At 45.4% G+C, this 17,912-nt stretch overlaps 1 protein-coding gene across 2 annotated transcripts in view; it reads left to right on the top strand.

Annotated features, from left to right (window-relative positions):
• The window catches only part of CDKAL1 (CDKAL1 threonylcarbamoyladenosine tRNA methylthiotransferase), a 1,035,666-nt gene that overhangs the window by 616,563 nt on the left and 401,191 nt on the right, over positions 1-17,912 (top strand). For both annotated transcript variants that reach the window (XM_075314700.1, XM_075314699.1), the window contains exon 11: positions 4,662-4,807. In XM_075314700.1, the coding sequence (XP_075170815.1) occupies positions 4,662-4,807 (146 nt within the window). The remainder of the gene's footprint in view (positions 1-4,661; positions 4,808-17,912) is intronic.

Below are 17,912 nucleotides of genomic sequence, written 5' to 3'. Positions count from 1 at the left end.
TATTAAAATTTAACTGAGCAACATAACTTGTTGGTTTGTAAGATTTATGCATCTGTTAATAAATCCTGCTCTTGTTTGAAGTTTGCAGGCTCTAACTTATTTGCATCTTATCAAACCTGCTAAATCTGCAGGGGGTTGAATATTACTTGTAGGCACTGTATATAGTGTATATGCTATGGACCGGTATGTATATATGCAGGGGCGTAACGACCGCGGTCGCAGCGGTCGCCACTGCGACCGGGCCCGCAGGGTTTTAGGGGCCCGGCAGCCGCTCTGCACAGCCGGCTCCTCTCTGTAACAGAGGAGATGCGCTGTGTAGTGGCCAACTACGCGACCGCCAGGGGGCCGGCCTGTGAGTCAGGGGGCCCGGTGTCAGCAGGGGGCAGAGGGGCCCCCTGACCTGGAGAGACCCACCAGGCGTTTCTGAGCTGCGGCAGAGCAGAAGCGCTCCTGCACAGCAGACGAAATCCATCCTTCCAGGACCTGCGATGATGTCATGCCCATGTGAGTGTGTGGGAGGAGACACAGGATTGCCGGGGAGAAAGCATCAGAAGATACGGATTCCTGAAGGAGACATGGACACATGATGACTGGTAATGAGAAAAGAGGGGGCACGAGGGGGAGGGGAGTGCAGGGTGAGTGGCATATGAGGGCTGCAGACTGTGACAGAAGGATGTGAAGGGGTGCAGAGTGTTTGAGAGGGGTAAGTTGGGGTACAGGCAGGGTGAGATATGTGGGGCAGGGTGTGTGACATATGGGAGTGTAGTGTGTGTGCTATGGGGGGTGCAGGCTGTATGGGGAGCAGTGTGTGTGACATATGGGGGCAGGGTCATAACTACCGTGGTTGCAGGGGTCAAAAGGAGAAGAGAGGTACTTGTTTTTTTATTTTGCTGGCTCCATGACACATGGAGGCCTGGAGGGGCCTTGCTGCATGACACATGGAGGCCTGGAGGGGCCTTGCTGCATGACACATGGAGGCCTGGAGGGGCCTGGCTGCATGACATGGAGGCCTGGGGGCCTGGCTGCATGACACATGGAGGGCCTGGGGTGGCTGGCTGCATGACACATGGAGGCCCTGGGGTGGCTGGCTGCATGACACATGGAGGCCTGGAGGGGCCTGGCTGCATGACACATGGAGGCCTGGAGGGGCCTGGCTGCATGACACATGGAGGCCTGGAGGGGCCTGGCTGCATGACACATGGAGGCCTGGAGGGGCCTGGCTGCATGACACATGGAGGCCTGGAGGGGCCTGGCTGCATGACACATGGAGGCCTGGAGGGGCCTGGCTGCATTACACATGGATGCCTGGAGGGTCCTGGCTGCATGACATGGAGGCCTGAGGGCCTGGCTGCATGACACATGGAGGCCCTGGAGGGGCCTGGCTGCATGACACATGGAGGCCCTGGGGTGGCTGGCTGCATGACACATGGAGGTCTATGGGACTGCATAAAAAACATGAAGGACACCTTATACATGGACTAGGGGTACATTATACATGGAGGAGTATGGGGCTGCATAATACAATATGAAAATTGATGGGGCTGGATTATAATACATATAGGACTATGGGGGCTGCATTATAATATATGGAGGACTATGGAGGCTACCTTATACATGGACTATGGAAGTGCATTATAAAACATGGAGGACTATGTGGTGCAGTATAATATATGGAGAACTATGGGGTGAATTTTAATACATGGAGAACTATGGGAAATGCATTATAATTGAAGGGCTACTTTATACATGGAGGATTATGGGGGTGCATTATAATATATGGAGGGCTATGTATCTGCATTCTAATATATGAAGGGTTATGTGAGACCCTTTATACAATTATTTGGAAGGCTATGTGGGGGCTGTTATAGTATTTTGAGAACTTTATACAGGGGGGACAAAGATACAAGTATGGGATGGAAATGTTTTGTGCTGAGGGAAAAAGGCTCTTTCCCTCAGCAGCCAACTTTCCCATGCTCTGCTATACATCTCTCAGCACCCAGCTTTCCCATGTTCTGATATACATCTCTCAGCACCCAGCTTTCCCATGTTCTGATATACATCTCTCAGCACCCAGCTTTCTCATGCTCTGATATGGGAAAGCTGGGTGCTGAGGACAAGATAAATATCAGAACATAGGAAAGCTGGGTGCTGATAGAGGGATTTCAGGGTGCTGTGGGTGAGAGCCAAGTGTCAGCGTCATTATCCTGTACCCCGAGTGTCAGTGTCATTATCCCTTACCCCATACCTCCCAACCGTCCCGGATACAGCGGGACTTTCACGCTTTACGTTGTTTGTCCCGTTGCCACGATCGGGACGGCCGGCTCCCGGGCTCCGCCCACCCACTCTCTCTCCGCCTCCCTGCTTTTCCCTCCTACCATCCCAGTAGACGTGGCATAACAGAGAGGAGCGCTGCCTGTGCTGCTGCTGGTACAGTAAAATCTCCCCAGCGCTGATTTCCCTCCCTCCCCCCCCCCTCACCCCCAGCCGGAGCCTCTCTGTGCGGTCGGCCGGCCGCCTGTCTGTGCGGTCGGCCGGCCGCCTTTCTGTGCGGGCGCCCCCCGGCCGCCTGTCTGTGCGGGCGCCCCCCGGCCGCCTGTCTGTGCGGGCGCCCCCCGGCCGCCTGTCTGTGCGGGCGCCCCCCGGCCGCCTGTCTGTGCGGGCGCCCCCCGGCCGCCTGTCTGTGCGGGCGCCCCCCTGCCGCCTGTCTGTGCGGGCGCCCCCCTGCCGCCTGTCTGTGAAGGCGACCGGCCACCTCACTGTGTGGGCGACCGGCCGCCTCACTGTGGCTCCCTGCGTGTCCATGCTGGAGGCCCGCCGGCTGCCTGCGTGTCCATGCTGGAGGCCCGCCGGCTGCCTGCGTGTCCATGCTGGAGGCCCGCCGGCTGCCTGCGTGTCCATGCTGGAGGCCCGCCGGCTGCCTGCGTGTCCATGCTGAATGGGTGTGGATGGGGAGTGGATATGGGCGTGACTGTGAAATGGGTGTGGTTAGGGGGCGTGGCCTAAAAATTTGCCGCGGCGCGCATAGCGCGCCGCAAACTTTGTCCTTCTTTTCCTTCTTTAAAAGTTGGGAGGTATGCCTTACCCCAAGTGTCTGTGTATGTGGAGGGGGGGCCCAGGTCTAAACTTTGCACCGGGGCCCATCCAACTCTAGTTACGCCACTGTATATATGTATATGCTATACATCGGTATGTATATACTATATATGTATAGAATCCAAGAAAGGAGAGCACTCCAGAATCCAAGTCCATAAATGGGTCATTCCGTGTCAAGTGGACCAGTTTTAAAAATCGTCCCCACTCGACGTTCTCAGATTTTGCTGAAAATTTATAAGGATGTACATGTATGTTTGAAAAGAGGTTCTGTAAATTTTTAGGGCCAGATCTCAAATATGTTGGGCACTGTTGACCTTTCACTGGAGGCCCCCACCAAGCCTGCGGCTTCAGCTAAGAGGATTTTGCAAACTTTGGCACATAACCATTAGAGTTCTATACTGGCCATGATGCTGAAATTTGGCATACTAGCTCAACTTTTGCTGCTAAACGCGATAAAATTATTACCGGCTATGACAAAACAATATTTCGGCCGCAATTTTGTGTCAAAGTAGCTTGTAAAACGCCTCGCATAAAATTTATGCCAAACTTTGCCCATATATAACTCAAGACCAAAAACCAATAGGAACTGGTGCTTTACCCTGTACACCAAACATCTTCATGACTTTGCATTGCTGCAATATCACGGTCAAAGCATATGTATTTGTGGAAATATTCACACCCACATATGATGAAAAACTTAAACAAACCGAATTTTACCTATTTTTAGGTCAAATTTCCCAAAAAGGGTACCCCTAAAATATATTAATTCTGTTATCATTTGAAAGAGCACATTTTTTTCTACAAGGATCATTGGGTTTTTTTTTGGAGTCTCTCCATTTAAGAAAAGAAAAATGCCACTGAACATGGTGTTATTTATTAATACGCAATGAATGCTAACGGCACTACTCAAACCCTTGCGTTGGTCCATGGTGGTTATACCACAACCAATTCCCTAAGAATTGGTCTCATAATCCTATTAAGAATTGTAATAATGCTGTCTTTCGAGAATTCGCAGCCCCATCGCCTAGGAGCCATGGCCGATAGCCGTGCAAGGCAAGTCGCGGGTGGTCTCTTTATCGCAGGTTCCAAAGCCTGAGGGTGGGTGTCTTTGCCTAGGATCCCAAGCCTAATATTGGGTATCTTTTGTTGGTTCCCAAGCCATAATGTTCAGTCTAAGTAAGTGGTCTGGAATTGTTGCTCAATTGGTCTCAATGTGGAGTGGGTAAGCGAAATTTCCTTTTTTCATGTATATAATGTATATGCTATAGACTGGTATGTATATACTATATATGTATATAATGCAAAATGCTATTCACATGGAATATAAAATAAACAGCAATCCTTTTGGTCTTCTGTGATATTATTAAACCTTCTTTTCTGCCATTCCTTCATATCTGTTATCCTAAATTAACTCTGTACCAGTTCCTATAGCTTCTTACTGTCGAGAGCTCCCACATCCATTGCATTGAGAACAGTTGATTGTTACCAGCACGCAGTACAATTCCAATGTAAAATGTGCCATTTAACAAATCCAGTAATACTATCTATTTATTTTTACTTTATTTTAGGAAATGGCAAAAATCTTAAACCATCCCCGGGTGTATGCGTTTCTGCACATCCCAGTGCAATCTGGCTCAGACAGCGTGCTTATGGACATGAAGAGAGAATACTGCGTAGCAGACTTCAAAAGAGTGGTGGATTTTTTGAAAGCGAGGTATGTTTACTTGTGTGCTGAGCGAGATTAGCAGCGCTTTCTTCCACGACATCTGAAGGGTAACTTATTCCTATCACTGCAGAAAAAAAAATGAAATGAATCTTCAAGGTTCTTAAATTCCTTGGAACAAAGCATTTATGCGTCTTTTCACATTCTACTGAACGACTTTCATCCCTGGGAGATATACGTTTTACTGCTCTGAAGATTTTCATTTTTCCAGCTTGTGCAGGTTTATAGGCTATGAGTTAGACCTCTAAAGTGGCAGAATTGAAAGGGTTAAAAAAAAAAAAAAAAAAAGAAAGCAAAAAAAATGACAGCTTCTGCCTGCCTCTGGTGACACAAAGCACAGCGCTTTCCCCGATACTGGAGAGGTGACAGACATGGTCATGTATGAGACGTGTCACTTTGTGCACTGTCATGTCTCGGTGCTGATATCGGCAGCACTTGTTCATGCATGTCACAGCGAAGCATGTCTCAGCACAGACTGAAACCATTTTCTCTATATTATACACCATTTTTAGTGAACCCTAATGTATCTGTGTATTATTATTAGGTATGATCTACTAAAAAGCCTCAATGATTTGGGTTAGCTAGGCAATATCATTTGGCAAACCATAAAATGTGTCCCTCAATCTGAATTTTCCAGCTAGACATTAGAGGTTTCTTATAGTGCATATTTCAAAAATCCCCTTAGCTAGTTATACATGGTTTAAATACTTCAGCACCTTGTGACAAATTAGACGAGAATTACACCTTGTATGAGAAATTTTCACTTTTTAGCAATTTTTTGCTACTGACATTTTCAGAAGTAGTTTCTAACATTCTCCTGAAATATGTAAGATAGAGATCTTACTGTGACAGCAGTCTTAAGGCTATGTGCGCACTAGAGCTTTTTACCTGCGGATTTACCCGCGGATTTGCCCCGGAAATTTCTTGAGAAATGTCTGCAATCTTTGTGCAGACATTTCCCATGAAATTCAATGAGAAAAAAAAATAGCTGTGCGCACTGTGCGGATTTTTCTCAAGAAAATTTCTTGAGAAAATTTTCTCGAGAAACTTTCTTGAGAAAATGTGCATGTCCATTAATTTCCGCAGGTACCTGCGGTATTCCGGGGGTATTCCGCAGGTAGCAATGATGTGCGGTATACCACCGGAATAGCCGCGAATTACCTGCGGGAATGCTCATCGCTGCCTGCGGTTTTGCAGGAAGCGATGTCATTATGCCAGGAAGAGGAGGCGGAGCAGAGTAAACACACGTCACACTCCCTGGACGCCGCACAGAAGCACTTCCGTGCGACCTCCAGGTGCCCGTGCAGTCTGTGTCCCGCTCCAGCCTCGCGGCTGCCTGCACTGCAGGGTGTCAGTGTCTGCCCGCAGTGTCAGCAGCCTGTCACGCTGCAGCGCAGGCAGACACTGACACAGGCAGACACTGACACTGCACTGCAGGGTGTCAGTGTCTGCCCGCAGTATCAGCAGCCTGTCACGCGGCAGCGCAGGCAGACACTGACACCCTGCAGTGCTGGGAGCCGCGGGGATGACGATCGCTGCTGTCAGGAGGTGAGATCATTACCTGCTGTGACGATCTCCTGCCTCCTGACGTCACTGCGGTCACTGCTGTCTATGCCCGTCTCGCGAGCGGCCCGAGACTGTCACTAGCGGTGACGTCACGGGCTCTCGCGATACTTCTGACAACGCGGCGGGCATAGAAGTCAGTGACAGCGCTGACATCAGCAGTGCAGGAGATTATCACAGAAGGTAATGATCTCATCTATGCTCCTGATGGCAGCGCTCGTCATCCCCTGCAGTGACCTGAGCTGACCTATTGATGTTAGCTCAGGTCACTGCATTGCTCTCCCAGCCAATGGGGAACATTCTGTTCTTCATTGACTGGGACAGTGACTATGGTATGGATCGCCGTGGGACACCCCCCCCCCTTATTGGATTACGCCGGACGTGGATTGATTGTTCTTTTCAATAAATTGGTTAAAGAGGCTATGTGGGGAGTGTTTTTTCAAATAAAACTTTTTTTGTTGTCTATTTTTTAATTATTACTGACTGGGTTGGTGATGTCGGGTATCTGATAGACGCCTGACCTCACCAACCCCAGGGCTTGATGCCAGGTGACATTACACATCTGGCATCAACCCCATATATTACCCCGTTTGCCAACGCACCAGGGCGCGGGATGAGCTGGGGCAAAGTGCCAGGATTGGCACGTCTAATGGATGCGCCACTTCTGGGGCGGCTGCGGCCTGCTATTTTTAGGCTGGGGAGTGTCCAATAACAGTGGACCTCCCTAGTCTGAGAATATCAGACCCCAGCTGTCCGCTTTACCTTGGCTGGTGATCCAATATGGGGGGGACCGCACGTTTTTTGTTTTAAATTATTTATATAATTTAAAATAACAGCGTGGGGTGTCCACTGTTTTGGATTATCAGCCAAGGTGAAGCTGCCAGCGGTGGTCTGCAGGCTGCAGCCGTCTGCTTTACCCTAGCTGGCTACAAAAAATGGGGGGAACCTCACGTCGTTTTTTTTTAATTATTTTTTTATTTTATGGCTAAATACAAGGCTAAGCACCCTTTAGTGCCACATGAAAGTCACTAAAGGGTGCCAGCTTAGAAAATGCAGGGAGGTGGAACATTATATAGGTTTTTCTCATCTATCTATCTATCTATCTATCTATCTATCTATCCCTCTATCTATCTATCTATCTATCTATCCATCTATCCCTCTATCTATCTATCCATCTATCCCTCTATCTATCTATCTATCTATCTATCTATCTATCCCTCTATCTATCTATCTCTCTATCTATCTATCTATTCATCTATTCATCTATCTATCTATCCCTCTATCTATCTATCGATCTATCTATCCCTCTATCTATCTATCTATTCATCTATTCATCTATCTATCTATCCCTCTATCTATCTATCTATTCATCTATCCATCTTTCCCTCTATCCATTATCTGTCTATCGATTATCTTTATTATTTATTGCAGGGACAAACCTGCGGCAAATCCGCGGCAAATCCGCGGCAAAACCGCATGCGGATTTGGTGCGGATTTTTTCCGCAGGTCCGGAAATCTTTCACTGGCAGAAGTTTCTCAAGAAATTTTCTTGAGAAACCTCACATTTCTAGTGCACACATAGCCTAAAACAGATTGTCTATAACTCGAGATGAGTGTACCTGAGGTTGGGTGTTCAGAATTCGGGCACTTTATGTATGAACACCACTCATGCGAGCCTCGCTGTGCTTCGGTACACTCAGTTCTCAGTCCAGTGCGAGCTGCTTGCAGTGTCTGAACGGCTCGCGCTGGGGGTAGCAACAGTGTTATCAGATGTGGTGTGCAGCCACCACCCCCAAAAAAAAAAAAATAGAAAAAGCCCACTCACCCGCCCCCAAAAGTGATCTTCTTATGGCTGGGAACCGCACTGCTATTCAGTGACTTCCATTGTGGTTCGGACGAAGTTCGAACCCATGGAATTACGGTTTGGCTGCAGGTGTCGAACTGAACTTCCACGGGTTTGCTTATCTCTATCTATAACCTCTATTTTGGATTTAAAGAGTAACCGTAATTAAGAAACTGCAATAAATTTTAGCAGAAAAATCTGCTTCTTTCTCTTTCTGGATTGATTATCCATTTTCAAAGGAGAGGAGAGGCAGTATGCCTCATGTCCCCCTTCTTCCTCCCCCTTCTCTTCTGCATAAAATCATATATACATACAGTATCTCACAGCGTTATTACCCCTTATACAGATTTTACCTGGGAATTGAGAATTTTGAAAATTAATGGTCCGTCCTGGAGGGGAAAGAAGCAGATTTCTCTTATGAGATGTCTTACAAAGTTGCTAATGTGTGTGTGTGTGCTAATGATTTATGAAAATGAAAATTCTGGTTACTCTTTAAAGGGCATTCTCAAGTTATTAAATTGGTGTAATTAGACAGCATGAAAATAAACAAGGTTGCATTTAATTTGCTTTTTCTATTTGTTGGCATTCTCCTACAGTGAGAGCTTTTATCTTACATATTGTACAGCTTGTTTCCAAGGAGCTTGACCACCAAAACCTCCTGGCTGAATGTGCACTTTGGTTACATCCCATGGGTTACATATAAGATTGTAGCCAGCTCTCTCCATCCCCATAGAACAATTAGATGCTCACATCCCCCACACTTCCTCTCAGTTCATGACTGAGCTAATTTCATCAGTCCTGCATAATCACAATCCCCCAATAATCTGCAGTTTCCAGAGCAGTTCTCCTAATCATGGCTCACACTTTCCTGAGTTGTTTTCTTGTTCAAATGCCTGTTATCTCTATATGTAAATATAGTGATGTTGCACTTCAGAACAATCACAGTATCAGAAGGAAACTGACCAGAGCTGTCTCTCAAGAAGGAATGTTTTCCCTCACAGCAACCACAAAGTAAAGAGACTGCAGAGCTATGAGCTGCTCAAGACACAATTTAAAGGCCCCGTCACACTAAGCAACATCGCTAGCAACATCGCTGGTAACGAACAACTTTTGTGACGTTGCTAGCGATGTTGCTGTGTGTGACATCCAGCAACAACCTGGCCCCTGCTGTGAGGTCGTTGGTTGTTGCTGAATGTCCTGGGCCATTTTTTAGTTGTTGCTGTCCTGCTGTGAAGCACAGATCGCTGTGTGTGACAGCGAGACAGCAACAACTAATGTGCAGGCAGCAGGAGCCGGCTTCTGCTGAGGCTGGTAACTAATGTAAACATCGGGTAACCAAGAAGCCCTGTCCTTGGTTACCCGATATTTACCTTTGATACCAGCCTCCTCCGCTCTCACTGCCTGTACTGCCGGCTCCTGCTCTGTGCACAGTTAGCTGCAGCACACATCAGGCAATTAACCCGATGTGTGCTGTAACTAGGAGAGCAAGGAGCCAGCGCTCAGTGTGCGCTGCTCCCTGCTCTGTGCACATTTAGCTGCACCACACATCGGGTTAATTAACCTGATGTGTGCTGTAACTAGGAGACTGGGGGCTGGTCACTGGTTGCTGGTGAGCTCACCAGCAACTCGTGTAGCCACGCTCCAGCGATCCCTGCCAGGTCAGGTTGCTGGTGGGATCGCTGGAGCGTCGCAGTGTGACAGCTCACCAGCAACCTCCTAGCAACTTACCAGCGATCCCTATCGTTGTTGGGATCGCTGGTAAGTTGCTTAGTGTGACTGGACCTTAAGAATACCTCTTTAAGATAAAATCATCTACTGTTTTTCTTATCTGCTTAAACATAGTCTGATGATAAAGCATGTTGGTAATCTAATTGGTAATCTCTACATTTATCCACTAGCTTGTAGAGTTTTATTTTTCGTTGTGTATTGATCATTATTTGGGAAGGATAATTTGTTAGAATGATATGTTAGCAGGGTGTAGGTGACCTTACTCTTAAGATAATTGTGCAGTCCCACTAGCTACTCAGCTAATTATGTGTAGTGGTCTTCTTAAGGTACCGTCACACTAAACAACTTACCAGCGATCCCAACATTGATACAACCTGGTAGGGATCGTTGGTAAGTTGCTAGGAGGTTGCTGGTGAGAGGTCAGACAGTCAGACGCTCTAGCGATCCCACCAGCAACCTGACCTGGCAGGGATCGCTGGAGCATCGCTACACGGGTTGCTGGTGAGCTGTCACCAGCAACCAGTGACCAGCCCCCAGCCAGCAGCGACGCACTGAAGCGATGCTGCGCTTGGTAACTAGGGTAAATATCGGGTAACCAACCCGATATTTACCTTAGTTACCAGCGCACGCAGCTACACGTGCAGAGAGTAGGGAGCAGCGCACACTGCTTAGCGCTGGCTCCCTGCTCTCCTAGCTACTGTACACATCGGGTTAATTACCCGATGTGTGCTGCAGCTACATGTGCACAGAGTAGGAGCCGCGCACACTGCTTAGCGCTGGCTCCCTGCTCTCCTAGCTACAGTACACATCGGGTTAATTAAAATTGAATAAATAAAAGAAGCAAATTTTATTACATTTCCTGGACACGAGTGCTGGATTTTTTTCTTTTTCCACATGCTCATAAGTATTCAGACACTCAAATTTAAGTCAGATGCTGTCCATTTCCTTGTGATCCTCCTTGAGATGGCTCTACTCATTCATTGGAGTCCAGCAGTGTTTATTTAAACTGATAGGCCTTGATTAGGAAAGGCACACACCTGTCTATATAAGACCTCACAGCTCACACTGCATGTCAGACCAAATGAGAATCATGAGGTCAAAGGAACTGCGCAAGGAGCTCAGAGACAGTATTGCACAGTACGGGATTGTATTTGATTTTTTTTTTTAGGTAAAGCATTTCCCTGTTTTAAAAAAATTATATTACCTCATAGAATAATTTGCGATCACGTGCTGTAATGTCTCCCTGGCCCAGAAGATGTGGTAGGATCAGACCATGCATCTGTACAGTCAGACACGGCCATTACACAGTATATAGCAAGGACTCATGTATAAGATTTTCTCAGCACAGGAACATTTTGTTTAAACACATCCAATTGTATAACTTATTAATATTCCAAGATCTATTGATTTAAATCAACTGTAAAATGAACATTGTTCTTAGAAAAACCCCTTTAATTCTTTTTTACGTTTTATTTAGTGTGTATTCAAATGGGTTCAAGGCAGAGTCTACATGAAAAATGCAATATGCACATACCCTTAACACTAGAACTACTGAGGTAGTCATTTTGACTACTTTGCACCATGTATTTCTATATAGGTGTCACGAGTCCAGTAGTTCTAGTGTTAAAACTCTTTATACATCTATGACAGTGTGGATTAGTTGTATGCCGAAACTCCAACTGTTGCAGCTGTAATGTAGACATTAAAATGTGGCTACATCAGGGCCCCATTTCCCATAAGGCCAATTTTTTAATATTATTTTGAAACTGACACATAAAATGCTGTTTACAAAATTTACATCCATATACATTAAGTAAATTGAGTGGTACATTTACGTTGCCCATCTCTACAACTTGCGCTGTTTTGCTCAGTCATGGGGAGCAGCGCTGCAGTTTTTTACTACAACGTATTGCATTGCTGTTCCCCCTGAAGACGTCCTAGATTCTGAGTAATAGACCCTGTGTGAGTGTGAGATGAAAGTGCAGCGCTAGCTCTCTGCTTCTCTCTCTGCCACTGCCGTAGCTTCTAACGGTGATGGAAGACCAGACCATGTAAGGGGGCGGAGTTAGTAGTAGTGCGTGATGAGGTGGAGGGATGGAGCAGAATTATGTACTTTGACATAGGGCATAGAAATGTGTAAATCCTGCCCTGGATTACATTGCCATCATATGAAACCATCCTAAAGTTTGCGATTAGCATATGATATTTTGAGAAGCTGTGAACAAAATCCATAAATGTGCGTTTTATATATATTTCATCCTTTTAGTAAAGTAGAGCCATGAAATAGGGAGGTAAGCATGATATAGGTTGGGTGTATGTATCATTTGTTGTATATACAGAGGCGTCCCAACACCCAACCTATCGGATGTAGCAGTCCATTATGAGACATGAGCTTATTTAGCACACTGAATGCAGCACAATATTTAGCGGTAAACTGCGGCTGTGTTATGACGACAGTTTCTGGTATGCTTTATTGTCGGTCTCATAAGTATAATGGCAGAGCACAAATATTAGATTTCATCTGACACCTCATCACTTAAAGGCATAGGGTGGGGTTCTTATAAGTTATTAGAGGCTTCACCTCTGGTGAATTATTGTTCTGCTCCTCCTCACTTATCAGCCATTATACAAATGATACCCTCTGTTTACTACAGCACATAATCTGTCAATGTACCTGCTTCTCATCTATCTCCCCCCCCCCCCCCCCCGCCTGTCAGCTTACTTATCCATGTGTTTACATATAGTGGTGCCAGGCTGTGAGCTAATCATTATAAAGATATCCAATGTGTAAATATCTGCTTTGTAGAGCAAAAAACCCCTATGATGTAAGGAGATTGTGGACACTGATGAATTATGCAGCCTCTGAGCTGAACACATTTGGCTAATATTATCTTTGGGAATTGAGACATGCACATAATTAGTAAACCAAAGGAACATAAAGAACGCTTAAGTCATAATGTAAAATGATAAATATGATGAATAATTAACATACATCCAGACAAAAAATGTGTTAAAAAGAAACATCCACAAACTGCTAAAATTTAGGAACCATCTTTTACTAGTAATGAGCGGACCTGTGGATGTTTGGATTTGCTGGGTTTGGCTGGACATTGAAAAAAAGTTCTATTCGGGACCCAAACTTGACCCCATACACCAAACCCCAGATAAGTCAATGGCGACCCCAACCTGTGTGCTATAAAATGCTCTTAGTAAGGGTTGAGGGGTTGCACTATGTAGGTAAGAGTAGGATAATTGCGCTGCCAATAAATATGGGTAGGAAAATTACTTAAATGAATTCTGTCACCATAGCAATAATGGTTACCAAGGAAGTAAATAAATAAATTTTAATATTGCCCCACAGAGATTGATTTCCAAGTTCCCACACAGAGCAACAATTCTGAAAAAAGCCCCTACGGAGCCTGTTTTCACAGTTGAACTACAAAGCAACAATATAAAGTAAATACCCCTAGACAGCCTGTTTTAACAGTTCCCCCTACAGAGTCAAAATTTCAACTCCAGTAGCGTACAGCTGTTGCATTTAAAAAGCTTGTATTTGGGATTGAGCTGGTTGTCCGCCATCTAGCATTTTTAAGACTAGTCCCATCCACTTTACCTTTAGTCACCTTCCCAAAGCTGTTGACAGAGTGTCCTGGGGGCTTGAAGCGTTTAGTTTGAAAAATTATTGTTCAAAGCAGGCAGCCACACCTGAAGAAAACCGCAAGAAATAATGAAATAGGACACTGTTTCAATTTTGTTTGTTGTCGGTACTGGGGCTATTATTAAGAGGGAAGCCGAAGCGACGGATCTTGAACTAAATGTGGCAGACCCATCCTTCAGTACGCGGAGATGTGTGGATACATACTCTTCCACCATATTGTTGAAACGCTAACTCCTGCTAATACGGAGTGTATCAAATGGTGTTGCTGAATGCTGTGGCCTGCTGAGGAATGTCCTGTTGCCTGCATGAACCAGTGGAAGTTTAATTTGTATGCTTTGCAGGCAATATCGACCATGTCATCTCCCACCACCAGCAGCACCACTGCCATGTCCCCCTATTTGATGCTCTCCACATTCTTTGCACCCTAATAAAGTGCAGAGAATTAAATGGCTTTTTTACAGAGCAAGTACCTATCAGATTATTACACAGACTGTTTTTACAGCTCCCCCACAGAATCAAAATTTCAGCTCCAGTACCTTACACTATAGCTGCTGCAGTTAAAAAGCTGGGTATTGGATTTTGGATCGAGCTGTCGGTCCAGCGCGAGGCATGAGAGGTCTCCCATAGAACAAGTTTTTTCTAAAAGGTCTTTACAGAGCCCGTTTTCAAGTTCACACAGACAGGCAAGCTTGTCGGAATTCCCTCAGCAAGACAAAAAAATTCAAAAAGGCACTTACAGAGTCTGTTTTCAGAGTTGACCCAGACATCCAACATTGGCAGAGTTCAACAGGAGAGCAAGAATTTTCAAAAAGTATCTTATAGAGTCTGTTTTCAGTGTTCACCCAGACAGACAAAATTCCCCCACAGAGCAACAATGTTCAAAAATGCCCTTACACAGCCTGTTTTCGCAATTGACACACCGAGCCCCTTTAAAATAACATAGAAAAAAAAAATTGAACCTGGAGGCGGAGCTGCAAATGAAGGAGGAGGTCTATGTGGTGGTTTAGGTGGAAGAGGAGTAGGAGGTAGCTACCACCTTTTTTCTGTTGTTTGGGGGGTTTGTTTAGGAAAATGACCTAAATTAAGATAGAAGAAAAAAAAGTCTTGATCAGGAGGAGGAGGTCCAAGTGAAAGAGGAGGAGATTGAGGTGGATGTGGGAATGTAGGAGAAAAGAAAGATGCCCATGGTCCATAGGTGCCAATTTTGCACTTTCAGCAGGGACTGGGCGGAAGACTATGTGAAGGAACTGGAGGTACTGTCAGCCATCCAATTTAGAACCGCCTCTACATGTCCTGATCTCACCAGTCGTCCAGTGGTACTCGGGCCTATGAAATGATGCAGAATGCCCTGTGGCCTGCGTGCACCAGAGGAAGGTGTTTTATTTGGGCATGTAGCAGACACAGATGTACTACGTCCTCTCTCTGCAGCAACTACACCACCAACGAGCATGTCGCCTATTTAATCCTCTCCTCATGGTTTTACACCACCAAAAACATTCAAGGTAGAGAAGAGACTGTATTAGGGTGGTATGCACAAGACTAGATTAAACTAGTATTGCACCAGGCGATGTTAGAGCAGTAGTGCACCAGGCGGCATTAGAAGCAATAGTCCGCAAGGCAGTATTAGACCAGTTTTTCCCCAGGCGGTATTAGTAGTGCACCACTCTATATTCGTGCTGTTTGTACTAGGCGGTATTAGAGCTGATTAAACCAGTGGGTATTACAGCTGTTTGTACCAGGTCATATTAAAGCAGTAGTGTGCAAGGCTATATTGGAGCTGTTTGCACAAAGCGATATTGGAGCTGTAGCGCAGCAGGCGATATTCAAGCTGTTTGCACCAGGACGTATTAGAGCAGATTTAAAGCAACCGGTATTACAGTTTTTTGCAATAGGCTTTATTAGAGCAGTAGTGCACCAGGCGGTATTAGAGCTGATTAATGCAGACTTTATTACAGCTGTTTGCACCTAGTGGTATTAGAACAGTAGGGCAGCAGAGTATATTCAAGCGTTTTTATGCTGTTCTGATATACGTTATTTCCTTTGTGTGTAATAAAACATGTGTAACTTCAATAATTTTCTGGAAGAAATACTTCATTTTCTGGAATAATTTCGAGGGTGCCAACACTTTCGGCCTTGTCTCCTGTCAAATGACAATTTTACTAGATCACAAGTGTCCTGTGTACTAGTAAAATGCACATTTTTTAACTCCTATGTGGTATTTTCCTGTCTGTTAATCCTCAGCATAAATTTGTATAACTAGGAGAAAGGATCTAAAAACAGTTTCTTTTAAAACCTATTCTTTATTATTGCTTTGTGGCCTTTAACTCAAAGAAAAAGCATTAGGAATAGCAGATCTGTAGGAAATAATGTGTCAAAGAGAGCTGGAATGAAACTTTGAGATGAATACAAGAATTTATTGAAAGCAGTTAGCACTAGTTTGCACAGTACTGGCTTATGGTCTATAAATTGGTGGTCTACCATTCAGAAAGGTCTTAACTTATGCCAAGGACATAATTTTTACACTTCCCTTTTTTTAAATATAATTCCTGCCTTGAACGCAGAAGCTTTACTAGATGCTAGACGAGATAATACAACAATGTATATGAAATGAATGCCCGGGTATAAACTGCTGGAAGGGTTATTATTTTCTACACCGCGTAGCCTTGATAATGTATGTGTATTTGTTCAGGCTCATTAGTAGAAGGATGTTTTTGTTATAAGGAGTCCTATAGCTTTTCACCTTGCATATTAGTCGTGTCTATAATGCAGTCATTTGTTGTGTACAGTGTCAAAAGTGACTAAAACTGTAGAATTTCATTTATAGAAAAATCGACTGCTGTTTACAATTATAATTTTCAATACTTGTCAAATTCTTGTAATGTGGCATATAATAGTTCAGAAATTGTTATAGCGCAGTAACATGGCTCCATATCATGTTCAATTTCTCAAGTTGCATATTTGCTGTACATTGTACCTATACATTGTCAGGTGCGGCATGGTGGCTCAGTGGTTAGCACTGTAGCCTTGCAGCGGTGGTGTCATGAGTTGAAATCCCACTAAGGAGTTTATATGTTCTCCTCGTATTTGTATGGCTTCCTCTCACTAAAGACATGCTGATAAGGAATGTAGGTTGTGAGCCCCAATGGAGAAAATTATGAAATTAATTTAATATATAAAGCTGAGTGTGTGCGTGTGCGTGTGTGTGTGTATGTATGTCCGCTAAAGGAATCTGCACCGTCGCATCTACAATCAAAAAATTTGGCACAGCTCCATGTGACTCGGGGAACGTCATAGACTATGTTTTGATTGGAAAATTTAACCCCGCGCCTTACAGTTACTCTGCAAAAAAATAGCCTTCATTAAAGTGAATGGAGCTGCGACCTACAGGTCATTAATAGGAGCTGTGATTGGTTGTGTAGGAACAAAATAAATTGTTAGTAATAGAAGTTTATGTGTGAAGTAATATGATGTCAGTGGGGAGACGGATAGAGAGAGAGAGAGAGAGGGAGGGAGAGGAGGGAAAGATACATGCACAGACAGATAGGGAAAGAGACAGGCAGACGGGGGAAAGAGACAGACGGGGGAAAGAGACAGACGGGGGAAAGAGACAGACGGGGGAAAGAGACAGACGGGGGAAAGAGACAGACGGGGGAAAGAGACAGACGGGGGAAAGAGACAGACGGGGGAAAGAGACAGCCTGGGGAAAGAGACAGCCTGGGGAAAGAGACTGCCTGGGGAAAGAGACTGCCCTGGAAAGAGACATACAGACCGGGGGAAACAGAAAGACTTAGAATGGTGTTCCAAACGTTATTCCTTATTTATTTATTTATTAGCCTTGGAAAGAGACTGCCTTGGAAAGAGACTGCCTTGGAAAGAGACTGCCCTGGAAAGAGACAGACAGACCGGGGGAAACAGAAAGACAGGGGAAACAAACAGACCGGGGGAAACAGACAGACAGACCGGGGGAAACAGACAGACAGACCGGGGGAAGAGAGACAGACAGACCGGGGAAAGAGAGACAGACAGACCGGGGAAAGAGAGACAGACAGACACAGAGTAAGAGAGAGACAGGCAGAGAGACTGATAAAGACAGAGACAGACACGCAGAGACAGACACGCAGAGACAGACACGCAGAGACAGACACGCAGAGACAGACACGCAGAGACAGACACGCAGAGACAGACACGCAGAGACAGACACGCAGAGACAGACACGCAGAGACAGACACGCAGAGACAGACACGCAGAGACAGACACGCAGAGACAGACACGCAGAGACAGACACGCAGAGACAGACACGCAGA

This window comes from Anomaloglossus baeobatrachus, chromosome 6 (assembly GCF_048569485.1).
Source record: "Anomaloglossus baeobatrachus isolate aAnoBae1 chromosome 6, aAnoBae1.hap1, whole genome shotgun sequence".
NCBI classification, from domain to species: Eukaryota; Metazoa; Chordata; class Amphibia; order Anura; family Aromobatidae; genus Anomaloglossus; species Anomaloglossus baeobatrachus.
The sequence above is the reverse complement of the archived record's forward strand: the minus strand, read 5'-3'. Positions and strand labels throughout refer to the sequence as shown.